This window comes from Suncus etruscus, chromosome 13 (assembly GCF_024139225.1).
Source record: "Suncus etruscus isolate mSunEtr1 chromosome 13, mSunEtr1.pri.cur, whole genome shotgun sequence".
NCBI lineage: Eukaryota > Metazoa > Chordata > Mammalia > Eulipotyphla > Soricidae > Suncus > Suncus etruscus.
In genome coordinates this window covers 14,449,273-14,474,316 of record NC_064860.1, presented here as the reverse complement: position 1 = coordinate 14,474,316, position 25,044 = coordinate 14,449,273, and the positions used below count along the sequence as shown (strand labels likewise).

Sequence of the window (25,044 nt, the reverse complement as noted above, 5' to 3'; positions counted from 1 at the left end):
GAAACCACTTGGCCCCTGGCCCACATCCATTCTTCCTTCCTTCTTAATTTTATAGAAAATTGCAGAAATGTGAGGTAAAACAAAGTAATTCATGTTCCAAGGTTCTACGAAAAAGGCAAGAGCCAGCTCCTATCTAAAAGATTTTAAAAGGGGGTGGCAGTTTTTGCCTAGGCACAGCAAACATTGGGGGAAAATGAAAGAAAAATAAAACTTTGGCCTAAAAACAGGGAGACTTTACCCATAAAGTATATTGCCATAAGACCAACTACATACAGGCTCTGAGTATACTAAGTTGTCTAACTCCAAAGTCTTTCTTCATGGTCCCAGTAAAAGTCGAAGTAAGTTTCTAAGAAAGCAGTTGAGGCTCATAGTGTTTATTAGAGTGGGCAAGACCTTAATATGAAGAGGAGGGCCCAGAGAGATAGCACAGCGGTGTTTGCCTTGCAAGCAGCCGATCCAGGACCAAAGGTGGTTGGTTTGAATCCCAGTGTCCCATATGGTCCCCCATGCCTGCCAGGAGCTATTTCTGAACAGACAGCCAGGAGTAACCCCTGAGCAGCGCCGGGTGTGGCCCCAAAACCAATATATATATATATATATATATATATATATATATATATATGAAGAGGAGATTCAGGGACACAAACATACATAAGGAAGACTAAGTGTGCAACACGAGGCCACAGCCGATGAGAGGAACCTTGGAAGCTGATCTTTCCTCCCCTGGATCTATGAATTCTAACCTCCAGAGCTGTGAAAATTATATTTCTGTGGATTAAGCCACCTGGCCTGTGATGCTTTGGTATGCTACCTTTAGGCAACAAATACAGTCAAGTGGAGCTTTCTGTTTTCTTCTCGACATGCTAGGGAGATGATAAGGGGTTACAGCATTTGCCACTTATACGACTGACTACGGTTTGTTCTCTGGCACTGTGGGTTCCGCCAAGAGTGAGCCCTGACATTTTCATGTCTAGTCCTCACACCCCACCCCTGGAAAAAATAAGCATGCTTTGCACTTTATTGTATCACTCTGCCATGTAAGCAGAAAGGAAACAAGAATAAAATTTGATTTGCAAACTCAAATGCCCTAATGGTTTATTATAGTAACCACAACAGTCTGTTACTTGAAGCAGATGAACAGATATACCAGGAAGTGGCTCTGTATTTAGGGGGCAGAAAAACCTGTAAGTGATCCCTGTGACATGTGACAATGTTTTGGCACCTGGCCTGGGAACCATCTGGAGAAGGATTTGGGCTGTGGGTCTAGGGCCCCACACACTCCTATCTAAGTATAGTAAGACTTGTGCACACACAACAAACACCTATAGAGATAGGATAGAATGTAAATCGCCAACTACATAACATGATCCCAAGTCGAAGGTTTTCTCTGTTCTCAAAGTGCTGCTTTGAACTGTTGGTCAAAGGAACAGTGCAGGGTTCGAGAGGTAGCACAGCGGGTAGGGCATTTGCCTTGCATGTTGCCAACCTAGGTTAGATCCCTGGTATCTCATTGCCCCGCCAGGAGTGATCACCAAGTGCAGAGCCAGGAGTAAGCAGAAGTAAACAGCACCCATTTGGAATTTTGTTGTTGTTGTCATTGTTTAAATAAACAAAAAAATCCAACTAAACACAAAAGGATCATTAGAAAGATCCAGAAATGAGGACATTCAGAAGCCTAATGTTGTCTTTTTCCTACAATCATTCCAAGGTGGGACACAGGGCAAAGAGTAGAGAGGAAGTATCTCTGAGACCTACATAGGGGAGACCATAAATGAGAGCAGTGCAGGACAGAGGCCTCCTGAGAGATTCCTAGACTACTGAGTTAGACTCTTTTTTCAATTTTATAATATGGACAATAATACTGCTCTTTGCCACAGTGCTGTTATGATTACAGATCAGGGACTCTATGAATGGCATGATCAAAGGACTGTCTAAGAGCAGGCATCCTAGAGACCACTGTGCTGTGAATCCCATGGCCACTCCTAGATTCATGGAGACAGCCATCCTACCTTCACTTACCCTGTCTTCCTTGCTGTGTCTACTCCCACATCCTACAATTGCTCCAAGGAATTTTTTCTTCTTGTATCATTCTACGATTATCCACAAGGGGGCGTTGTAAGAGCCAGCCCTGCAGCCTTGTCCCTAAACTGGCTCTGTCTCAAAATGGGCTTGGGTTTAGTGATAAGATGGGCCTTGCTTAAAAATAAATAAATAAATAAATAAAAAGATTGGCCTAGCTGGTTCCTTTTCTCCTTCTCAAGGTCTGCTGAAGAGAGGACAAGCCATTAGAGTAAGAATCTACCTGAATCATCACAGAATTCACAGCTATGTGACAGGCAGAGGGAGACAGTGAAGAAGAAGATGTACTTTATCACCTTGCTTAACCCCTCCTCTGGTATGGGCAAGGTTTATAAAGAACCCTCAAGATGGTTTTTAGTTTGGGTGCCAAAATATCATTATGTATCACACAGGCTCACTTGTATTTTTTTGCCCCCCCCCTCCAGACTCACTGCCTGAAATCTTTTCCCATCTATTTTTTTGAGGAATTTTTATATGAAAACACTTTATTATATTTTTAATGTATAACATAGCAGTGATATCAAAGCTCATTTCTAATATTTTACTGCCTCAGTCCCAACCCTTACTTCCTCCCATCCTCCCATGTAGGTGCAGCTAATGACATGAAGCTCACCACATAGAGTGATAAGTGCAGTTAGAGAAATAACTACATTGAAAACTATCATAACAATGTGAATGAATGAGGGAAAAAGAAAGCCTGACTCGAGTACAGGTGTGTGTGTGGGGGGTGGGGAGTAGGTAGATCTGGGAAATTGGTGGTGGGAATCCTGCACTGGTGAAGGGGGGTGTTCTTTACATGACTGTAATCATACAACTACAATTATATTTGTAATCATGGTGTTTAAATAAAGATAATTAAAAAATAGCAGTGATATATCAGATTGTGTTTTCTCAAATGGCCAATTAAACAGTAACATTTCCCTGATTCCCAAGAAACTCAATCTCATCTGTTTTTTGGAGGATTCAGCTTCCTGCGATGTCTATGATACTGTCCACAAGGGTACCAACGGTGCTTGGTAGTAAAGAACATTTTGCTCAGCTGTTCTATCATGGGTCCTTGCTCATAACATACATTTTTCTCTTGTAATCTGGTCTTTAGCACTTGATCATATGTTTCTTCATTATTCTGCACAGGATCTGGTCGAGGAATAGGTTTTGTGTGCTCATACGGAATGTCCACAGAAGGGTGGTAGCAAACGATTGTCCTTCCATCAGATGTTAAAGCAAGCTCAGCTTTGCAATTATAGTCATCATGCTCTGTGAACACTCAGACACTGCCATTGTTGTATTAAATAATTAACGATGGAGCTGGGTGGTGAAGGATGGAGAGATTCTATTCTGCCATCCCAGGCCACGTGGCTCCGCGATCCCCATCCAGCCGGCGGGTCTGGGGTTCAGGAAAGCGATGGGTATTGAACTCACTCACAGGCAGGCATCAGGAAGCATCAACTTTATTCATCCCTATTCACCACATGTGTGTGGCCTATCTTATAACCTTTCAAGCATTGCTATTCTTAGCCCTGCATCTTAACTCCTTTCAGCCATCTTTCCTTTGACCTCCATGCTGGTCAAAGACCAAAAGGGCAAAGACCCAGCCTAAAGCCAAAAGGGCAAAGAACCCTATTTCTAAGTAAAAGACTGTCCCTATGATAGACCATTCTTATAGATTTGAGCTCGCAAATCAAGTTTTATTCTTATTTCCTTCCACTTATGTGGCTTTGTTGGTTTGTTGTTTGTTTCATGAACGTTGCAGAGTACCACACCTCAGATCATTAGAGCAACCAATTTTCTTTTTTTTTGAGGAAAAGGAAGGGCAATGCTCAGGATTCACTCTGGTGGGGCTTAGGGTATGTGGTACCTAAGATTGAATCCAGGTCAGTTCTGGCTTGGTAAGTACCTAAATCCCTGTGCTACCTATCTGAGCCCATTAGAGCAAACTCTTCAGAACCTGAAAAATGTTGACAACAACCATTTGTTTGCCTTATTTAAATCTTGCCCTCTACCCCTCAATACACACACTCTTGCATTATTGGGGCTCCCTGGGTTTTTATTAGAACCTTCTGATGTGGGGGCCACTTTGAGGCAGGTTGGGTTAAAAGCACAGAGATGTAAAATGTTAAAAATCACAAGGGATAAAGGAATTATCAACTCTCATGCCCTGACCTTACAAATAGAGGGAACAGAAGAACAAGAAGAAGCAGAATATTCCAAAGTGCTTCCAGTCTGAAGAAAGACGAGATATATTTTAGTAGTTTTGTTTCGGGGTTTCCACAGGCAGTGCTCAGGGATTGTTCCTTGCTCTGTGTGCCACCCCATGGTGTAGGGATTTGTAACTAGGTTCAGCTATATGCATAGCAAGTGCCTAAGTTCTATACTATCTCTCAGGCTTCCCTTCTAAAGTTTAAACTTTAAATTTGGGGCCACACCCAATGGTACCAGGGCTTATTTCCAGCTCTGTGCTCAAGAATTACTCCTGACAGGGACTGGGGGACAATATGGGATACCAAATATCAAACCTGGGTCAGCTGCAAAGAAAGGAAGTGTCTTACCTGCTGTATTGTCACTTTAATCCCACCCTTTTGGTATGCTTAACCTTAAAAATACTAAACACCCCAGAAAGGGATGATAGTCATCTGGCACCCCTGAGGACCCTAGGAAGTGCCAAGTGGCATCAGGAGAGATGAATCCTTCTCCTATGCCAGTCTATCTTCTGTGCTCTCCCGGAGTCTCCAAGACATTGGTGTACTCACTTGAAGCATGACCCAATGACCTTCCTGGGAAGCTTTGGCCAAGGCTATTTCCACCACGCTCTCCTGACCTTGGCCTAGAGACACATTGTGGAATTTCCCAGAGTCGATTGTAAACCCGAGTCTTTGGCCTGTGGGGGCAGAAATACAACACAGTGAGATTTCGGAAAAGTCTAGTAGGCCTAAGTAAGAAAAGTTTGAAATGTTCCTCCTGCTGCCCCCCCCTTTAAGGGCACTTTTGTGAAGGAATAAAAAAACAAAAACAAAAACAAAAACAAACAAAAAAAACTTTGTCAGGTCAAACAAGAAGCATTTTGCTCTCGCCAGCTGCCCCCGTGTGAGTGCTAGCAAGGCTAAGGGTGAAAATCAGTTCCTTTGATTTTCCACTAATGACATTTTGACATTTTGATAGATGGCGAGCATTGTTATCGAGCTCTAGAAACTCTCAGGACGCCTGAGTAGCAAAGCGTTTCCTGCATGAAAAAGGACCAACATGTGGTCGCTATCACATCTGTTTTTGACCTGATGGGCTCCTTGGGTAAATGCTCGGGTCTCTCACCTTGTGAGGCCGTGCTTGAATCGCGTACCACCAGGTCACACACAGCTTTATTAACCTGGTATTCTCAGTGCAGGCTGCGGGGCACAGAAATGCGGAGCACAAAGCAACAGTGCCTTTGCACAATCAAAAAGACTAGCTCTAATGACCATTATTTAGTCACGAGGTGGGGGGGCACAGATTACACAAGCATGGAGAAAATTGCCCTCCGGCCCTCAAAAGGTGGAAAATAACACAAAAGAAACTTGTATTATGCCAAACTAGAGGAATGTTCCATTTCAACGTTTCTTCTAACTACAGTGTTATTAGCCTCACATTTTCTGTACACGCAATCACCAACAAAAGGAAGGAAGGAAGGAAGGAAGGAAGGAAGGAAGGAAGGAAGGAAGGAAGGAAGGAAGGAAGGAAGGAAGGAAGGAAGGAAGGAAGGAAGGAAGGAAGGAAGAAAAAAGGAAGGAAGGAAGGAAAAAGGAAGGAAGGAAGGAAAAAGGAAGGAAGGAAAAGGAAGGAAGGAAAAAAGAAGGAAGGAAAAAGGAAGGAAGGAAGGAAAAAGGAAGGAAGGAAGGAAGGAAAAAGGAAGGAAGGAAGGAAGGAAAAGGAAGGAAGGAAGGAAGGAAAAAGGAAGGAAGGAAGGAAGGAAGGAAAAGGAAGGAAGGAAGGAAAAAAGAAGGAAAAAGGAAGGAAGGAAGGAAGGAAGGAAGGAAGGAAGGAAGGAAGGAAGGAAAAGAAGAAACTCAGAGGACTGTGAGCTAAGAGTAGGGCTAGGTGGGTGCTGGGTTGAAAGGAGGACAGATGGGTGGCCAGGCCAGTTAGCCTCCTGGCCACTTACCAAGGATCTCAAGGTCTTTTAGGGCATTGACACCGGGGGACAGGATGAAGAATATGGGGGTGGCTGGGCTGCTTTCTTCAAATGCTTTAGCTAGATCAAATCTGGTCCTTTCCACATACTTTGCACCCAGTTTCTCCTCCACAAAATTCCTGCAAAATTGGAAAACAGAACCGGCATTTCTGACCTTGAATCAGAATCAACCACAGGCAGAGAAAGGAGGGGGCACATGCTAATTTCATGGGATGTCCTAGGAGAATGACAATATGAATTCAAAACGATTTATGCAGCAAAATCCATCTCTGCTACAGAGGTGCTAAAATTCAGAAAGCTATGTCCCATTTTGAGGGGCTCCTGAGAACCCCTCTAAGCACCATCAACTGCCTGCATATGGTTTGGTAACCCCCCCAGATCCCCTGATAGGCCCCCATTACTTATTAACAGTTCATTAGATTTGTCACAGAGCAATTTTCTGGCCTGCTGGGCCTCTCATGAATATACAAATGCTTTTGGGGGGTGTTTCTAACACAAGGAAGCTCAATTAGGCAGGGATTATTTTCCCGCAGCATCGGATTTAGCAGAAAGTCAGTACTAGGGAGCAGAAATAACTTACGAAGTAGGGCTCAGCAGAGGTTTCTGCAATGAGAAAAACCGATGAACTAAACAAAGCAAAGGAAAATGCCCAAAGTGCATAATTCTGATTAAAGAAAGAGAAGCATGATCAGGAAGGATGGTGAGGGCTCTAGTTGATGAATTAAAATTAGAACAGAAAACATGGGAATGAAGATGCATAGTACAGGGGCCAGCGAGGTGGCGCTAGAGGTATGGTGTCTGCCTTGCAAGCGCTAGCCAAGGAAGGACCGTGGTCCCCCCCAAGCCAGGGGCAATTTCTGAGCGCTTAGCCAGGAGTAACCCCTGAGCATCAAATGGGTGTGGTCCGAAAAACCCAAAAAAAAAAAAAAAAAAGAAAAAGAAAAAGATGCATAGTACCATTGAAGAATCAAAAGAGCAAATAAGGAGGATGCTTAAAGGGACAGAACAATGGTACAGTGGATAGGGTAATTGCCTTTGCATGTTGCCAACTCGTGTTTGATCCCAGCTCCACCCACATATGATCCCCAAGCCCACCAAGTGTGATCCCTAAGCAGAGACAGGAGTAACTCCTAATCTCTGCTGAATAGGTTCTCCCCAGGTCACATCCCCCGCAAAAAAGGAAAAAGAAAGGAATCTTGAACTGAGATGGAGATGTATCTCAGCTTTGACATTGTACTAGAAATAAAGTTATTGCACCACAAATGTCTTCAGGCGAGAAGCCATTTTTATTTGACCTGCTAAAACCTTCAGAGTCAAAATTCCAGCACTGATTCAGTGTTGCTGAACTCATTTTCAAGAATGCATATTACTGACCTTTGCCCTCTGCTCAGACCTGTCTCTTTTCCTAGAAGAAATGTTTCTATTAGTTCCCTGTCTCCAAATTATTTCAGAAAGGTGTGCTGTGTCACCATATAAACAAGCATACTGGTCAGTAAATTTAATAAATAATTATATACATATCACAATTTCAGTAGATTCACTTCTCAGTTGGCTGATAAATGCTTCCATAAGAGTCTATAAGGAAACAGAGAGTCTTATGGCCCCGGTCAGTGATAAATAGATACTGTCCCTTTAAAGGTGATGATGCCAGTTATTAGATGCTTATCCCAGGTAACTGCCACTGGAGGGCAGTTTACCAGGGTTGAAGTGCTTGGAGCTGCAGCTAGATTGAATGGTTACTGCCAAATTGCAGGAGAAACTATTTGCCAGCCTCCCTGCTCCTACTGCCTTTTGGTGCCTCTGCTACTTTCCAGGCCTCATCAGAACCCAAGCCCTTAGGACTTGCTTCCTCAGGTTTCAACCTGTGGGCAGCCTCACCTGAGGGCGTAGGTCATTCTGTCAGGGCGCAGAGCTCTCAAAATGATCAGCTTCTGTATTAAACTTTTCTTCTTCCATTCTTGCGGTAACTTTTCTTTTTCTGGATATTCAGATTCAACCCATTTTCTCCACTGCTTGGCAGATCCCTCCACATCTCGGTCTATGCCTCGAAATTCCTCCATAAGGGCCATAGCCTATGATACATGAGGGGAGCAAGGAGGGATGGCATGCAAAGGCTTGTGACTGCATCAGCTCTATGTCAATAAGCCTGGGCACAACATTCATTTTCTCTCTAGACTGACCCTACAACTCTGCACTGCTAATAGGATGATCTCTTCAGTTACTTGCATACAACTTCCTGGTCTCTGGCTTGATTGGGTTTGACCCATCAAAGACCCAGCAAAGGAGTATATGGAAAAAGAAGAGAGTAGAGGGCATTCTCCTTTCTTTTTTTAATGTTGTGGCATAGTCAGACAGTAACTATGGCTCTTTGACCAAATCCCATACATTTGCTTCCCCATAGTTCCACTATTGTTTTTGTCTGTCACATCCAGTATTGCTCAGGGGTTCCTCCTAGCTCTGTGCTCAGGAATGCCAAGGATTAAACCCAGGTCAGCGACATGTAAGGCAAATGCCTTACCTGCTATATTATTGCTCTGGCTTCACTTCCACTATTTTTTAGTCTTTTCTTTATACTCATTCCTGGCAGAAGTCCTTGTCTTTCTCCCTCCACTATGAAAATGCTCTGGTTTATTAAATGCCTTTTATGACCCATTTTTAATGTGTTATCTAATGTCTGATATTATCCTGGATGTTACACAGTAGAAATTGTAATTCTAAAATAATGATCTAATCAATTTCTTTTAAAATGCAAACAAGGGGCCGGCATGGTGGCACGAGGCGTAAGGCATCTGCCTTGACTGCGCAAGCCTAGGACGGACTGAGGTTTGATCCTCTGGCGTCCCATATGGTCCCCCATGTCAGGAGCGATTTCTGAGAGCATAACCAGGAGTAACCCCTGAGCGTCACCAAGTGTGGCCCCCCAAAAAAGTAAAAAAAAATACAGAGAAGCTGTAAAAATGAGTGATATCAATTATTTTCAAAGCATACAATAATCTCTGAAGAATAAAAGAATGGGGGCCAGAGTGGGTAGAGCACACAGCCAATATTGGTTCAAACCTTGGCATCCCATATGGTTCTTTTTGTCTGCCAGGAGTGATCCTTGAATACAGAGCCAAAAGTAAGTACAGCTGGGTATGGTAAAAAAAAAATTCATATGTACAGAGCTGGGAAATTAAACTCTTAAAAGGATCTTCTGGCAGAAATATAAAATAAGGGGTGATTATTGGGGTTGAAAAATGACAAGTGGGGCTAGAGAGATAGCATGGAGGTAAGGCATTTGCCTTGCATGCAGAAGGACGGTGGTTTGAATCCCGGCAACCCATATGGTCCCCCGGTGGGGCGATTTCTGAGTGTAGAACCAGGAGTAGCCCCTGAGAGCTGCTGGGTATGACCCTAAAACCAAAACCCAAAAGAAAAAAAAAAAGAAAAGAAAAATGACAAGCAGTTTTTTTTTTCTGAAACACTATTTTGCTTATATATTTTACAATGAGAACAAACTGCTAATTAACTAACTGTTAATTTACCCTGAAGAAAATAGGGCCATAAAAATAGTACAGAGGATGAGGTACTGGCCTTATATACAGATGGCCCAGGTAAGGTACCTGGCACCATACATGATTCTCTGAGGGCCAGGAGTTATCTCAGCACAGTCAGGAGTAAGCCTTGAGTGTAGCTAGGTGTGCCCCCCTCCCAAAACAAACCTAAAGAAACTATATTTAAGGAAAAGATGTAAAAAATGTCATTTATATTGGGGCTGGAATAATAGCACAGTGTGTAGGGTGTTTTTCTTGCATGCGACTGACTCAGGTTTAATCCCTGGAATCCCATGTGGTCCCCTGAGTCTACCAGCAGGAATTTCTGGGTGCAGAGACAGAAGTAACCAGAAGTAACCCCTAAGTGCAGCTGGGTGTGGCCAAAACTAATTAATAGTCCTTAACGTTATCAAAGGATCTTCATAATGTTCATAGCATGAATATGTTTATAAATACATCAACAACAATCTATCTATTAAGAAAACACCCCAGTAACACCACATAAGGTAGCATATTTCTACAGGGGAAATGAGCCTGATTTATCACCTGTCTTGTTTTTGTTTTTGTTTTTGTTTTTTGGGTCAGACCCTGTGACACTCAGGGGTTACTCCTGGCTATGTGCTCAAAAATTACTCCTGGCTCAGAGGACCATATGGGATGCCGGGAATCAAACCCAGATCTTGTCCTGGGTCAGCCATGTGCAAGGCAAATGCCCTACCGCTGTGTTATTGCTCTAGCCCCTCACCTGTCTTTTAGAACTTTATTTCTATCTTAGAGACACATGAGATTGAAAATCTAATTTAAAAACTGAAAAATCTGGGCCGGAGAGATAGCATGGAGGTAAGGCGTTTGCCTTTCATGCAGAAGGTCATCGATTCAAATTCCGTTATCCCATATGGTCCCCTGTACTTGCCAGGAGTGATTTCTGAGCATGGAGCCAGGAGTAACTCCTGAGCACTGCCGGATATGACCCAAAAACCAAAAGAAAAATTAAAAAAACAAAAACCTGAAAAATTACGTTGCTAACTTACCTTAATGGCACTCCATGATTGAGGGGTTAAGAAATCAACAGGACTCAAGTAAGTGTGGTCCACTGTGAACCGAAGCAGGAAATCCAATTCCAGAGGGTCTATCTCTTTCTTTCTCAACAAAATCTTGAGAATATACAAAATTGAAGAGGATCATTAACTTTACATCAAAATCACATCAGAAGAATCAGCCACAGTTCAACAAATATAAGCAAGCCTGCTGAGAAGTTATGAAGCTAAATGTCAGCTCTATTGCTTCAATAAAGAATCTGGAGGCCGGAGTGATAACACAGTGGTAGGGCATTTGCCTTGCACAAAGCCGGCCCAGGACCAACCTCAGACTGACCTACATCAATCCCCAGCATCCCATATGCTACCCTGAGCCTGTCAGAAGCAATTTCTGAGCATTCAGCCAAATATTTATAGTACTATTTGATTATTTATTGAGTAACATAAAAATAAGCACCTCAAATTTTATTCTATAAAGCTTTGATCCTGTTTACTCCATAGACTATAATCATCAACACTCATATAACCCCAAAGCATCTAAAATATCACAATTATTGAAAAAAAATGTAATTGTTTTGGTTTGCTTCTTTGAGGGCCACCTACAGAAGTACCCAGAGATCACTTCTGACCAAACTGGAGACAAGCAAACTTTTATCATTATTAACTGCAGGTATTTATAAAATGTTTTCTTGTTCAGAACACTGGGTAGGAAATAAAATAGGTAGTACATGCTCCTTTCACTAAGATTTGGATTCATGAACTAATAAGAAGACAGAATGAATTCATCTTGGAATATAGTCCCCCCACACTTTCTTCCCCATATTTTGGCCATAACCAGCAGTGCTCAGGGCTTATACCTGGCTTGGGAGACTTGGGGATAGATCACCAGTCAGCAAGGCAACTGCCCTTTCCACTAAACTATTGCTCCAGCTTGCTTCTGTATTTTTTTCTTATTTTGGCAAAATTTTTTTTGGGGGGTGGCACACCTAGCAGTGCTCAGGGATTACTCCTGGTTCTGCATTCAGAAATCATTCCTGGCAGGCTCAGGTGACCATTTAGGATGCTGGAGATTGAACCCAGTCGGCCACATGCAAGGCTATATATGCTTTGCTATCACTCTGGCCCCTTCTTTTGGCAACTTCATTTAAACACAGACTTTTATAGAAATGCATATGTAAAAAAGTAAAAGGAAACAGGTGGATCATACTTGTAAACTGGAATTCTTTGGGTCTGTTGCAAAGGAGTTCTAGCTAACCAACTCTAGGGATACTAACTAAGATTTGCCTTTAGAACCATGATCTTCAGGAAACTTCCTGGAAGGCCTAGGTAGTCCTGTGCAGAATCAGAGAAGACTGTCACTTTAATCTATTTAGCAGGGTAACAGCTTTTGTGTTTGCTTACAGTGCAGATCCACCAACTAGAAGGACATCACATGCCCATGTTCATCTTGGGACACTCAAACTTCCAGGGAAAGTTATGTAGGGTCTTAATTGAAAAGAGGTACGCAACGACAAAGGTGTCGAACTCTGGCTCAGATGTGCTTTCTATAGACACAGCTCACCTGAAAAGCCATCTGGGAGAGGAAGGTGAGCTTGTCCTTCTCGAACAGTGCCTGGCTTATATGCAGGAAAGTGGCATAGGTGATGCTCTCCATCAGGACTGAGATACGCCCCTGCATGTCTTCCACCTTGGTGGCCTGTTCAATTGCTCTATGGAAGAGCATGTTGAAAGACTGGAAGATATTTGTCATGATGGTTAAAGAGTGATTACTGGTACCCGAATCTAGCTAAGTTCAGCCACATAAAGCCTACAATTTAAGTTTAATTTTTTTCTAAGGGAACAAGGAAGCATTTTTTTTTCCTGAGGATTACAGGAACTCTTCTAAAAGTGCTTACTAAGTGCGCACTGCCTTTAATGTTATCAACATCATTGTCTCATAAAACACACCTATATCTCCTCCCCAGTCAACTGAACAGTACTATCCTCCGCAATGCTTAGCATTTAAAATAGTTTTTTCTTTTCAGAATCACCATGAAATATAGAGTTAAAAAGTTGTTGATGGTTGAGTTTTAGGCATACAATGTTTAAATTCCCTCTCTTCACCATCAATGGTCCCAGTCTGACCCCTCCGAGACACTTTTCTCCTCCATCTTTTCCTTTTAGGCACCATGGTTTGCAATACTGTCATCGAAAGATATACTGCATATTACTTTACCTTCTTTCAGCACCCAGTTCTTGTCCAGAGTGATCATTTCAACTCTCTTGGTCATAGTGGATCCTTCTCTGCCATAACTGCATTCTCCACCTATCCCCCCAACACCACACTATGTGGTAAGCTTCCCACTATGGAACCAATTCCTGTTGGTTCTCATTTCTATTATCTTTGGGGCAATACCCAACATTGATTATTTTGGAGGGGGGATTTGGGTCACACCCAATGGTGTTAAGGGGTTACTCCTGGCTCTGAGCCCAGAAATCGCCCCTGGCAGACTCGGAGGACCATATGAGATACCAGGAATCAAACCACTGTCTCCTGGGTTGGCCGCATGCAAGGCAAATGCCCTACCACTATGCTGTCTCTTTGACCCAATACCTAACATTTTTTAATAGTTTAAGGTAATACAAAAAGAAAATTTACCACCTTAATCATAGGAAAACACCTGGTACTGTTCAAAGGTCACTAGGGATGAACCCAAGGTCTCACACATACCAGGCATATGTTCTGCTATTAGATCCACATCCTTGGCCCCTAGTATTATAAGACTGTTACATGTACTGCTAAATGTTAAGCATATTCACATTGTTACATGACCAATCACCATTTTTATTTTCCAAAGCTGAAACTATACAAAAAGAACTTTCTCCTCTTTTAAGCCACTGTCATTCTACTTTCTAATTTCTGCTCCTGAGAGTTTTTTTTTTTTGACTACTCTAAATACCTCAGATATAAAATTGGTATTTACTATTGTCAATTATCTATTTCACTTAGCATCATGTTCTCAAGCTTTACCTATGTGGTAGCATGTGTAAGAATTTCCTTTCGGGGGGCCGGAAAGATAGCATAGAGGTAAGGCATTTGCCTTTCATGCAGAAGGTCATTGGTTCGAATCCCGGCATCCCATATGGTCCCCCAAGCCTGCCTGGAGTGGTTTCTGAGTGTGGAGCCAGGAGTAACCCCTGAGCACTGCTGAGTGTGACCCAAACGACCCCCCCAAAAAAAGAATTTTCTTTCTGGTCCAGAGTATGGTGTGAAGGTCATTTGCCTTGCATGCAGCAAACTCTGATTTGATTTGAAGCATCCCATATGAAGCTCTGAGCCCCACTATGACTAATTATTCTTGATCAGAGAGAAAGAATAAGCCCTGAGCACCATTAAGTGTGCCCCCAAACCCAAAAAATTATGTCTATATTTAAATATATAAAAATAAATATATGTAGCTTGAAAAATAAATGCAAATTATCTTTGGTTGATGGAAAGGGAGAAAACTCTATAAAACCCTTTGAACTATGCATCTTTGAGTGAATTAAAGTCATAACAGTAAACTATTAGTTAAAAAGTATTAAGTTGGGCCCAGAGAGATAGCACAGTGGTGTTTGCCTTGCAAGCAGCCGATCCAGGACCAAAGGTGGTTGGTTCAAATCCCGGTGTCCCATATGGTCCCCCGTGCCTGCCAGGAGCTATTTCTGAGCAGACAGCCAGGAGTAACCCCTGAGCAACGCCGGGTGTGGCCAAAAAAATTAAAAAAAAAGTATTAAGTACCCATTTGATATTTTCACTGTAAAATCTGTTTTCCCAGACATTAAAATGCATCAAGAGTGCATGATGAGTCTTGACCAATGTTTATACTAACTGTAAACCAGGATAATCAATATTTAGAACCTATTTATTCACATTATCCCCAAAGACTTCTCATGTGCCTCTTGATAGTCAACTTCCATCATCTGTCCCAGTGCACTCCTCAAGTATATCTATGATTTTAGATTCATTTTGCTTGCTCTGTAACTTCCCAAAGAATTAAATTATGTAGTTCTGGGGCCAGAGTGATAGTACGGCATGTAACGTGCTTGCATTGCATATGGTTGGATTCGGTCCTCAGTATTCCCAAGCTCTGCCAGGAGTAATTCCTGAGCGCAGCGCCAGGAATTCGCCCTGAGCATCACCAGGTGTGACCTAAACCCGAAACAAAAACACAAGTCAAAACAAAATGTACTCCTTGGTACTTTGGCTTGTTCTTCTCAACATTATGCTTTCATGATAAGTCCATGTTTTATGTAAAAGTTGATACTTTTATAGTGGGAGTGAAATTCCACTACAAAGGCAAACTGAGTATGTATAGCCATTCACTTGTTAGAACTCCAGGTTGTTTTCAGTTTGGGTGCACATGGAAAAAAAAAGTATCTATGAACATTTATGAGCAAGTTTTTCACAGACATAATTTATAATTCTGCTTGTGTAAATGCCGAGGTACAAATGCATAGTCATGCTGTAAGGGAATGTTTAATTTCATAAGAAACTTCCGAATTGCTTCCCCAAAGGGTCTACTATTTGCCATCTCTACTGGCAACATGAGAATTACAATCTGTACTAGCACATTTTACCAAGAATTATAACATTTTAAAATTGTAACTATACTCCTCGGGGGCATACTTATAGGTCTATAGTCCTTACTACTGAAGCCTAGTACAGATCAATTTTTGGTTCTCCTGTGGGCCTCTGTTTCACTGATATTTTTTCCTTGCGGGGCCCACTCCCAGTGTCACTCAGGGAATACTCTTGGCTCTGCTCGATATCGCTCCTGGTGGGCTCAGGGAACCACCTGGGATGCCAGGGATTGAACCCAAGTCACAAATGCCCAACCTGCTGTGTTATTGCTTTGGTCCCTAGATTTGTTTCTTATATTGGGTTACAAAGGAACAATTTTGGCTTCCCCCACTAAGGATTATTTTGTAAAATTTTAGAGTCTGTCTATGTCTTTGTTTCAGGAGACAGTGGTATCCTGCCTGGATCAGGAGAGAAAATAATTTAAGTGATGCAACTTTTTGTTTTGCTTTGTTTTGGCTACACCTGGTGACACTCAGGAGTTACTCCAGGGTATGTGCTCAGAAATTGCTCCTGGCTTGGGGGACCATATGGGACATGGGGATAGAGGTCCATCCTGTGTCAGCCACGTGCAAAGCAAGTAGCCTATCGCTGCGCTACCACTCCGGCCCAATGCCACTTTTATTTTTTAAGTCACTTTTTTATTTTTATTTTTTAATAATATCTTTATTTAAGCACCATAATTACAGACATGATTGTAATTGGTTTTCAGTCATAAAAAGAATACCGCCCCCTCACCAGTGCAACATTCCCACCACCAATGCCTTTAATTGCAGCACTTATCCTTCAGAGACAGCTAACATGCCTCTTCCTTTGAGCGTCTTCCCTGTGTCATCATGACAGAACAACTTCTTTTTGCTCTGTTTTTATAACCATCCCATGCCCCTATCAATTTTATAAACACTCATATTGATCTGTATTGTAGGATTCTGAGGTTTCCTCTTTCCTTATGAAAGTTTCTGCATTTGCTAAACTAAACTGCTTCTTTATAACCCCCTTGTTAGCTTGTGGGAATGTGGCCTTCAGATCAGAATTGAAGACAAAGGAAGACACAAGATCCTGAATATGGCACCCATGTCTGGAACATGTTACCCACACTTGTATATTCAGGATAGGTCTTAACAGGACATCCTTGTAACATCTGAATTATGCATTTGAATGGTGAATCCCTTTTATCTGATTCCTGGGGATGTACATTCAGCTCTGACACATGGATGTGATGGCTATTGAACTCAAGTGGAAAAGTGACTCAGGGTCTTTGACTTTCAGAACCTGTCCCCGCATGGAAGTCTTGGACCCTTAACCAGGTAAGCAAATAAAACCCTGCTTTGTGACTTGCATTGATGGGTGGTCTCTTTGTCTTATCACTAGGTTGCTAGCACAAACCCAATAGTACCTGTTCATTTACACATACCCTCTTTTCAAAACTGTACATTCACTGTCCAGCAGAGCACCTGACATAATGACACATCTCAGTCACTGTTTGGAACCTGAATTACAGAATAAACAAAGATTTCCCAGAGAAGAATGATACTAAAAGTCAGTGACAGCTTTAAATTCTGACTCTGACACTTACCTGAGTTCATGGGCAACTAATTAAAATTAAAAAATGTGAATGTTCATTTTCTCTTGGATGTAGAAACAAAACATGTATATGGAGATAGTTCAGACATACTTATGTACAAAGTACAGAGGATAAGGCACTTGTCTTGTATGCAGCCAACCCAACCCAGGCTCAATTCCTGGCACCTCATATGGTCGCTTGAGCATCACCAACACTGATCCCAGAGCACAGAGCCAGGAGTAAGCCCTGAGCATGGTCAGGCATGGCCCAACCACCAAAAACAAACCAAAAACAAAAACCAACTGAATAAATATTAGTTGAAATGTGAAAGTATGCTACAAGAGATTTAAAAGTAATTTTTTTATCCATTAAAACCAAAATTAAGAAGTATCTTAACAAAACATATTTACAGGAGCTGCAAGGAAAATTCTCTTATATTCAAGAAAATACTAATCTACTGTTTAAGAATAAAAGCAAGCATTTTGGGGCCTGAGAGACAGCATGGAGGTAGACATTTGCCTTGCAGGCAGAAGGATGGTTGTTCGAATTCCGGCATCCCATATGGTCCCCTGAGCCTGTCAGGAGCTAATTCTGAGCATAGAGCCAGGAGTAACACCTGAGTGCTGTTGGGTGTGACCCAACACCCCCCCCAAAAAAAAAAGACCCAAAACCAAGCATTTTACATTTTGGTGTGATGCTGATAGTTTAGTTACCTCAAAACCTTGAGAGGTAGAGAAATAGTACAGTGGATAAGGTTCATACCTTGCCCATTCTGACCTGGGTTCTAACCCTGGTACCATATATAGTCCCCTGAGGCATGTCTGAAGTGATCCTTAACACAGAGCCAGAAGTAAGTTCTGAGAACATCTGTGTGTGGCCTGAAGACCCAAATCAAAAACAAAAATCAAAACAAAAAAAACCCCAATAACCAATAACCCCAATAATACCCCCCTAAAACACCTAAATCCCTCGAGACAAAATTCCAAATAAATCAAAAAACAAACCAAAAATATTCCACAGCTCTCCACAGAAGGCTTAAGCTGGGGAGACAGCTTTTTTTTGGGGGGGTGGGGTGGGGGGCATACCCAGCGGTGCTCAGGGGTTACTCCTGGCTGTTTGCTCAGAAATAGCTCCTGGCAGGCACAGGGGACCATATGGGACACCGGGATTCGAACTAACCACCTTAGGTCCTGGATCGGCTGCTTGCAAGGCAAACACCGCTGTGCTATCTCTCCGGGCCCAGGGGAGATAGTTTAATCATTGAGCATATACTGTACATGCAAGGGACCTGGATTTGCTCCCCAGTACATTTGGTCCCCTGAGCATCACCAGCAGGAACTCCCCAACATAGAGCTGGGAGTAGCCACCTGCACTACTGGTTATGATCTTTAGTAAAAATATACCATCTTGAGGCCAGAGCATAGTACAGTAGGTAGGGCATTTACTATGTACATGGTTAACCCAGCTTTGATCCCTGGCATCCCGTGTTGTCCCAAGAACCTCCAGGAGTAACTCCTAAGTGAAGAGCCAGGGCTAACTCCTGAATGCTGCCAGATGTGCCCTAAAATCAAATTAAAAAAAAAAAAAAAAAGAATCTGGGGCTGGAGAGATAGCATGGAGGTAAGGTGTTTGCCTTGCATGCAGAAGGACGGTGGTTCGAATCCTGGCATTCCATATAATCCCCTGAGCCTGCCAGGAGTGATTTCTGAGTGTAGAGCCAGGAGTAACCCTTGAGTGCTGCTGGGTGTGACCCAAAAACCAAAAAATAATAAAATAAAATAAAATAAAATAAGCATTCTTAAAAAAAAAAGAATATAAATTCTTGAAAGTTATAAATGAGAATAAGGGGGGAGGCTGGAGAGATAGCACAGCAGTAGGGCAGTAGGGCGTTTGCCTTGCATGCAGCCAATCCAGGACGAAGGGTGGTTCAAATCCAGACATCCCATATGGTCTCCCAAGCCTGCAAGGGGCAATTTCTGAGCACAGAGCCAGGAGTAACCCCTGAGTGCTGCTGGGTGTGACCCCCCCCAAAAAAAAACCAAAACAAACAAAAGAAATAAAAAGGATGGTTGATTTTTATTTATCTTTTTTTTTTCTAGCTAGATCTTTAGGATACTTTCATGTTTATAAATAGATTCCAGGGCTGGGAGATAGTATAGGGCCTTATTAGGTTATCCCTCAGCAGAGAAGCAATCGCTGAGTTCAGAGTCCTGATGCACAGCTAAGTGTGGCCCCCAAAGAAAGAGAAATAAACAAGACCTCCCACACTGAAAGACACGAGGTGAATTCATTTTTTCTTAGCCTCGTCAACATTACCTTCAAAGAGAACTGATAGATGGGGTTGATTTTTTGGAGGTCGTTAATGACAAAGTAAAGAAGAGATGCTCTTGCTGCCACTGGCCTATAACATTCTCGGGCCTCGTTGATCTTTCTTTCGTTTTCTTTAGCTTCAATTACCTAAGGCAGAATCACACAAATAGGTAACTTACTTCTCATAGTCCCTAAATTCAGCCAGATAGTAGAGGAGGAATATCTGAAATGAGATATGTCCGTACTAAAATGGATAAACTTGGGGGCCGGAGAGATAGCATGGAGGTGGGGCATTTGCCTTGCATTCAGAAGGATAGTGGTTCGAAGTCCAGCATCCCATATGGTCCCCAGAGCCTGCCAGGAGCGATTTCTGAGTGTAGAGCCAGGAGGAACCCCTGAGCACTGTCGAGTGTGACCCAAAAATCAAAAACAAAAGACAAAAATAAAGTGGATAAGCTTATGATATCTAGGTGTCTTCATTTTTTCTAAAATTATTAGATTCCTATTTCTAATTGTGTGTGTGTGTGAAATGAGTTTTCAATGGGGATAGACTTTAATTCCAGTGCTGTGGTTACAGATTAAGCAAGCGCAATTGTTTTAGGTTCCAGAGAAATTATTCTGGTGTAATGTCACCTTCCTGCCTCTTCTCTCTCTTTCAGGGGTTAATGACCCAGCTATATCACCTCCCAGGGATAGCTCTTACAAAGTCTGCTGGGGTCAGTTCAATGCCAATAACTTTATTAGTCAACAAGGTATATAAAAGATGTCAAGGTCAATAATATCTCTAATAGCTTATGCATCCTAGAAAAGCCTTTACATGAAAATTTTCATGTCTATTATTCTGACTCTGCACCATTTCAGCCATATGCTCATATTTTCCCACTTAGTTTATCTTTATCTAGTAGCCTCTTGGTATATGGTAGAAGATAATTAGGAAAAAAAAATACCACCAACCATCGTATTCACTTCTATTCCAGGTTCAAAATCCTATTTGTTCAAGACGTATATATATATATACACATATATACGTCTTGAACAATATATATTGTTCAATATATATATATACACACACACACACACACAAAGTTATCCATATGCAGTTATCCCTAAGGTACAATACTTTTATAATTTTTCATAGACTTGATTCATTACAGTTGTGTACATCAGGAAATGAAATACAAAGAGGGAAGTCAGAGTATATTGGTACAGAATAAAGATAGTGACATTTGAGAGCCAATAAGAAGTTAACTAGGACCTAATTTACTTAATTGCTCTAATCTTTACCATCTTCGAGTCACCTAGGGTTCACTTAAAAGGAAAGAGTAATTTGGGATTCTGTTTCCTTATTTAAACTAAGACAAATATATTGAAAGTGTGATAACACAGGCTTAGCTGATAATGAATAGATTTTTTTTTTTTTTTAGCATTGAGAATATTCCAGAAAGCAGATCTGGAGTTTTTTACTTTGAAGCAGTGGATTTTTAAGGATGGAGGGTCACTTGGAGAGGTCCAAAGTGCTCGACAGGCATGAGGCCTATTGAGATACAGTGTTAGCATCCGTGGGTAGTCTATTCAATGACAATTTTGACTGGCTTTTAGGAAATGTCACCTCCCCTGGGTGAATAATGCATTTGAATACATTGGGAGACTGTCCCTGGCTCAGCCTCCTGCCACTGAAGGGCCCAAAAGAAAACTATTATTCTAAGTATTTCTCTAAAATGTCCAACAGGCCAAGAAGCCTATGGAGAGGCCTGTAGACCTGCTAGTACCTGATGCTAAACCTTTTACGATTTTAAACCCTAGAAGCCAGCAAATTTGAGGTTATTTTTCTCCCCAAACTTTGGTCACTCAGAGACAATACTAGCCTGACAAGGTCCAGTTTGAATAAGCTGGACCTCCGCTGAATGAGAAGGAACATGAGTTACACTATCTTAGAAACTTGTACAGCCCAATATTTAAGGGAGTTTGCTAAGTGACCTTAATTCTGTATGGCAGACTTCCTAGAGAAATCAACAAGTTGGATTTTTTCAATGACGAAAAAAAATTTTAGTTTATTATTTATTTATTTACTTATTTATTTATTTATTTATTTTTGGGCCACACCTGGTGATGCTCAGAGGTTACTTCTGGTTATGCGCTCAGAAATTGCTCCTGGCTGGGGGACCATAATGAGACTCTGGGGGATCGAACCGTGCCCATCCTGGGTCAGCATGTGCAAGGCAAACGCCCGACCACTGTACCATCGTCACTCCAGTCCCAGAAAAATTCTTTATTTCCCAAAGGACAGTTTCCATTTTCTCCAGTACTGATGTAAAACAAGTGCTAATTTAAGGTATGTAACCATGACTCAACTTGCCTAGATAACAAGCTGATGGCCACAATAAGTTCATACCAGAGGTACTGAATGATAGTTTCCCCAACTCGAAGGCTTTGAAACCAAGATCATCCTATTTCCAGAAATAATTATTTTAGTTATTTCTCACTTACACATTCTCCATTTTATTTTTTAATAATTTTTATTGTGACCAAAGTGAATTACAAATCTTTCACAGTAATATTTTAGGTACATAGTGACATTAAATCAGGGCATTCCCACCACCTGTGTTGTCCTCCCTCCACCCCTGTACCCAGCATGCATCCCCTATCCCCTTCTTTTATACCCTAGGCTGCTAGTATAAGTGGCTCCCTCTGTGGATAGCTTGTTGTAGAATGGGTATCAATTCTGTTCTCTTTAACTTTGGATTTGGTGTTTAAGTCTGATCATATTTTTATTTCTACTCAATGTTCATACGACTGTTTGGTCTTGTTACCATACATTTATTTCCCCTCAATTTATGAGGCAGAACAAGATGATTCAAGTTAACGCATTCTCCTTTTATTGCTTGTTTCTTTGGGTGGGGGTTGGGCCATATCCAGATGAGTTCAGGGGTTACTTCTGGAATTGTACTTATAAATTACTCCTGTTAGGCCTGGGGATATAGAATGCCAGATATCAAACCTGGGTCAGTCATAGTCAAGGTGAATGTCCTCCCCACTGTGCTATCACATTGGCCTCTCCCTTACATTCTCTTAAATCCAAATAATTGTCTTTGAAATCTAGATTGAAGTATCAAATATGAATCAAAAAGGAACAGACAAATTAACTGGGGATGAAATACTAATGAAGAGTTCAGTGCTTTCCTTTTCTTACATATTAATATTGGTTCAACCTTGGGAGATTATAAGAGTCCAAGTATTTATCGATTTCTTCCATGTTCTCTTGTTTTGTGGCAGAAAGTTTCTCAAAGTAGTTTTTGCTTACCCTTTGAATTTCTGCAGTATCTATAGTGACCTCTCCCTTTTCATTTCTAATTTTTCTTTTGGTTTTTCTGGCCACACCCATTTGATGCTCAGGGGTTACTCCTGGCTAAGAGCTCAGAAATTTCCCCTGGCTTGCGGGGATCATATGGGACGCCGGGGGATCCAACCACGGTCCTGATCCTTGGCTAGCGCTTGCAAGGCAGACACCTTACCTCTAGCGCCACCTCGCCGGCCCCTCTAATTTGGTTTATTAAGTTTCTCTCCCTTTCTTTTCTTTGTGAGTCCTGCAAGTAGTTTATTGATCTTGTCTATTTTTTCAAAGAACAAATTCTTGCTTTCATTGATTCTTTGGATTGTTTTTTGGGTTGTTGCCAGCTCATTAATTTTGCTCAGAGTTTTGTTTTCCTTCTGTCTGCCTATTTTTGCTTCATTTTGTTGAGCATTTTTAATATTTTTAAACTGTGCCATTAAGTTATTTAACTAGGCTCTTTCTTTCTTCCTCATGAATGCTTGCAAAGCTATAAATATTCCTCTTAATATTGCTTCTGCTGTGTCCTACAAATTCTAACAATTTATATCTTTATTCTCATTTGTTTCCAGGAAACTTTTAATTTCTTCTTTGATTTCATCTCTAAGTTACTGGCTATTCAGTAGTGAGCTCTTTCATTTTCAGGTGGTAAAGTCTTTTTCTCTGTGTCAGTTTGTAATTCATTTCGAATTTTAGTGCTTGATAATCTGAGAAGGTAGTTGATACAATTTCTATTGTCTTGATATTATGGAGGTATGCTTTGTGGCCCAGCATATAATCTATCTTGGAGAATGTTGCATGAAAATTGAACTCCTATATGATCCACAATACTACTAGGGATATACCATAGTATGTTAAAAAAAAACCCACACAATAATGCCCTTTGCACTCCTATGTTCATTGCAGCACTATTTATAATAGCCAGAATCCGGAAACAATCCAGATGCCTGACAACAGATGAGTGGCTAAAGAAACTGTGGTATATCTATACAATGTAATATTATGCAGCCATAAGGAAAATTGAAGTTATAAATTTCATTTATACATTGATGGACAGGAAGATTATTATGTTGAGTGAAATGAATCAGAGAGGGATAAATAGAATAATCTCACTCACCTCATTATGGGATATAAAGATAATAAGACAGTGTGGAGATGATATCCAGAGATAATAGAGATGAGAATTAGGAGGACAATGGCAGTAAGCTTGACACAATGAGCGAGGAGAGCAGTTAGAGAAGAAAAGGAACATACATGGTACCCCTTCATTAACAATAGTGCAGACCATAGTGTCAAAAAGAAATGAGAGAGAGTGAGCATGAGAGAAGTAAAATGCCTGCCCCCGAAGCACAAGGGGGAGGATGGCTGAGTGGGAAGAGGGCATCAGGAAGGGTGAGAGGGAAACTTTTGACATTAATGGTGGGAAATGAGCATTGGTGAAGGTTGCTGAAAATTGTGTGACTGTAACTCAATCATGAACTTTATTTGTGAAAAAAATCACTATAGTACGTAACCATGCTGTTTAAATAAAAATATTTTTTAGGGCCTAGAGTGATAGCACAGTGGTAGGGCATTTGGTTTGCACATGACCAACTGGGGTAGAACCCATGTTGGATCCCCAGTATCCCATATAATCCCTATAGCCTGCCAGGAGGGATTCCTGAGCGAAGAGCCAGGAGTAACCACTGAGCGCCACTGGGTGTGGCCCAACACCCCCCTAATTTTTTTAATCTTCCATGCTATTTACAGTATGACTTATAATAATCTTGATGTTTGAGTTTCAAACATGTTCCAACAGTAGAGTGTCCCCTTATTTCTACCACTGTCTCATGGTTTCCCCTACCCCAAACCCAAGATAATGAACTTGGCATGAAAGTGTAATTAGAGTTTGAGGTAGGGGAAACCAGGAGACAGTATTATTTAAACCTATTCAAGTGTGATTCACATGTGGTACACGCTGGCCACCGTGTGCTAAGTTGTCTTTTCAAGTCTTCCAGGATGCAATCTATGCCTTTTCCTACCTTGCGCTCTATTTCTGCTGCAGTTGTCTTGGTCTTCTCCAGTCTCTCTACCAGTTTGGTGTCACCCAGGAAACTTCCCTGTGCTTCAGAGAGGCACAAGAGGAGGTCATCCTCCAGGAACTTCAGCTCAATCTTAAAGTCATTCTGGTGTTTGGTCAATGCCAACTAGGGTAGAGCAAGAAAAGAAGGAAAAAAAGTAGTTATACTCATGTTTCAGTGAAGGTCCCTCAATTACACATTTCATAGAATCAGCATACAATAATATGTATCTAACAATAAAGCCATACTAATCTTTACTTTTGATTTGAGACACACTCGGCATTTTCAGGGAAAACTGGCTCTGTGTTCTGGAATCACTCCTGGTGATGCTTAGGGGACCGTATGTGGTGGTAGAGATTGAATTGGGGTTA

At 41.5% G+C, this 25,044-nt stretch overlaps 1 protein-coding gene across 1 annotated transcript in view; it reads right to left on the bottom strand.

The window, feature by feature from the left end:
• Nucleotides 1-25,044, bottom strand: part of DNAH11 (dynein axonemal heavy chain 11) — a 331,898-nt gene that overhangs the window by 27,728 nt on the left and 279,126 nt on the right. Inside the window, 7 exon segments of the mRNA XM_049785980.1 lie at nt 4,830-4,957; nt 6,212-6,360; nt 8,120-8,313; nt 10,806-10,928; nt 12,373-12,543; nt 19,292-19,432; nt 24,635-24,799. Coding sequence (XP_049641937.1) covers nt 4,830-4,957; nt 6,212-6,360; nt 8,120-8,313; nt 10,806-10,928; nt 12,373-12,543; nt 19,292-19,432; nt 24,635-24,799 — 1,071 coding nt within the window.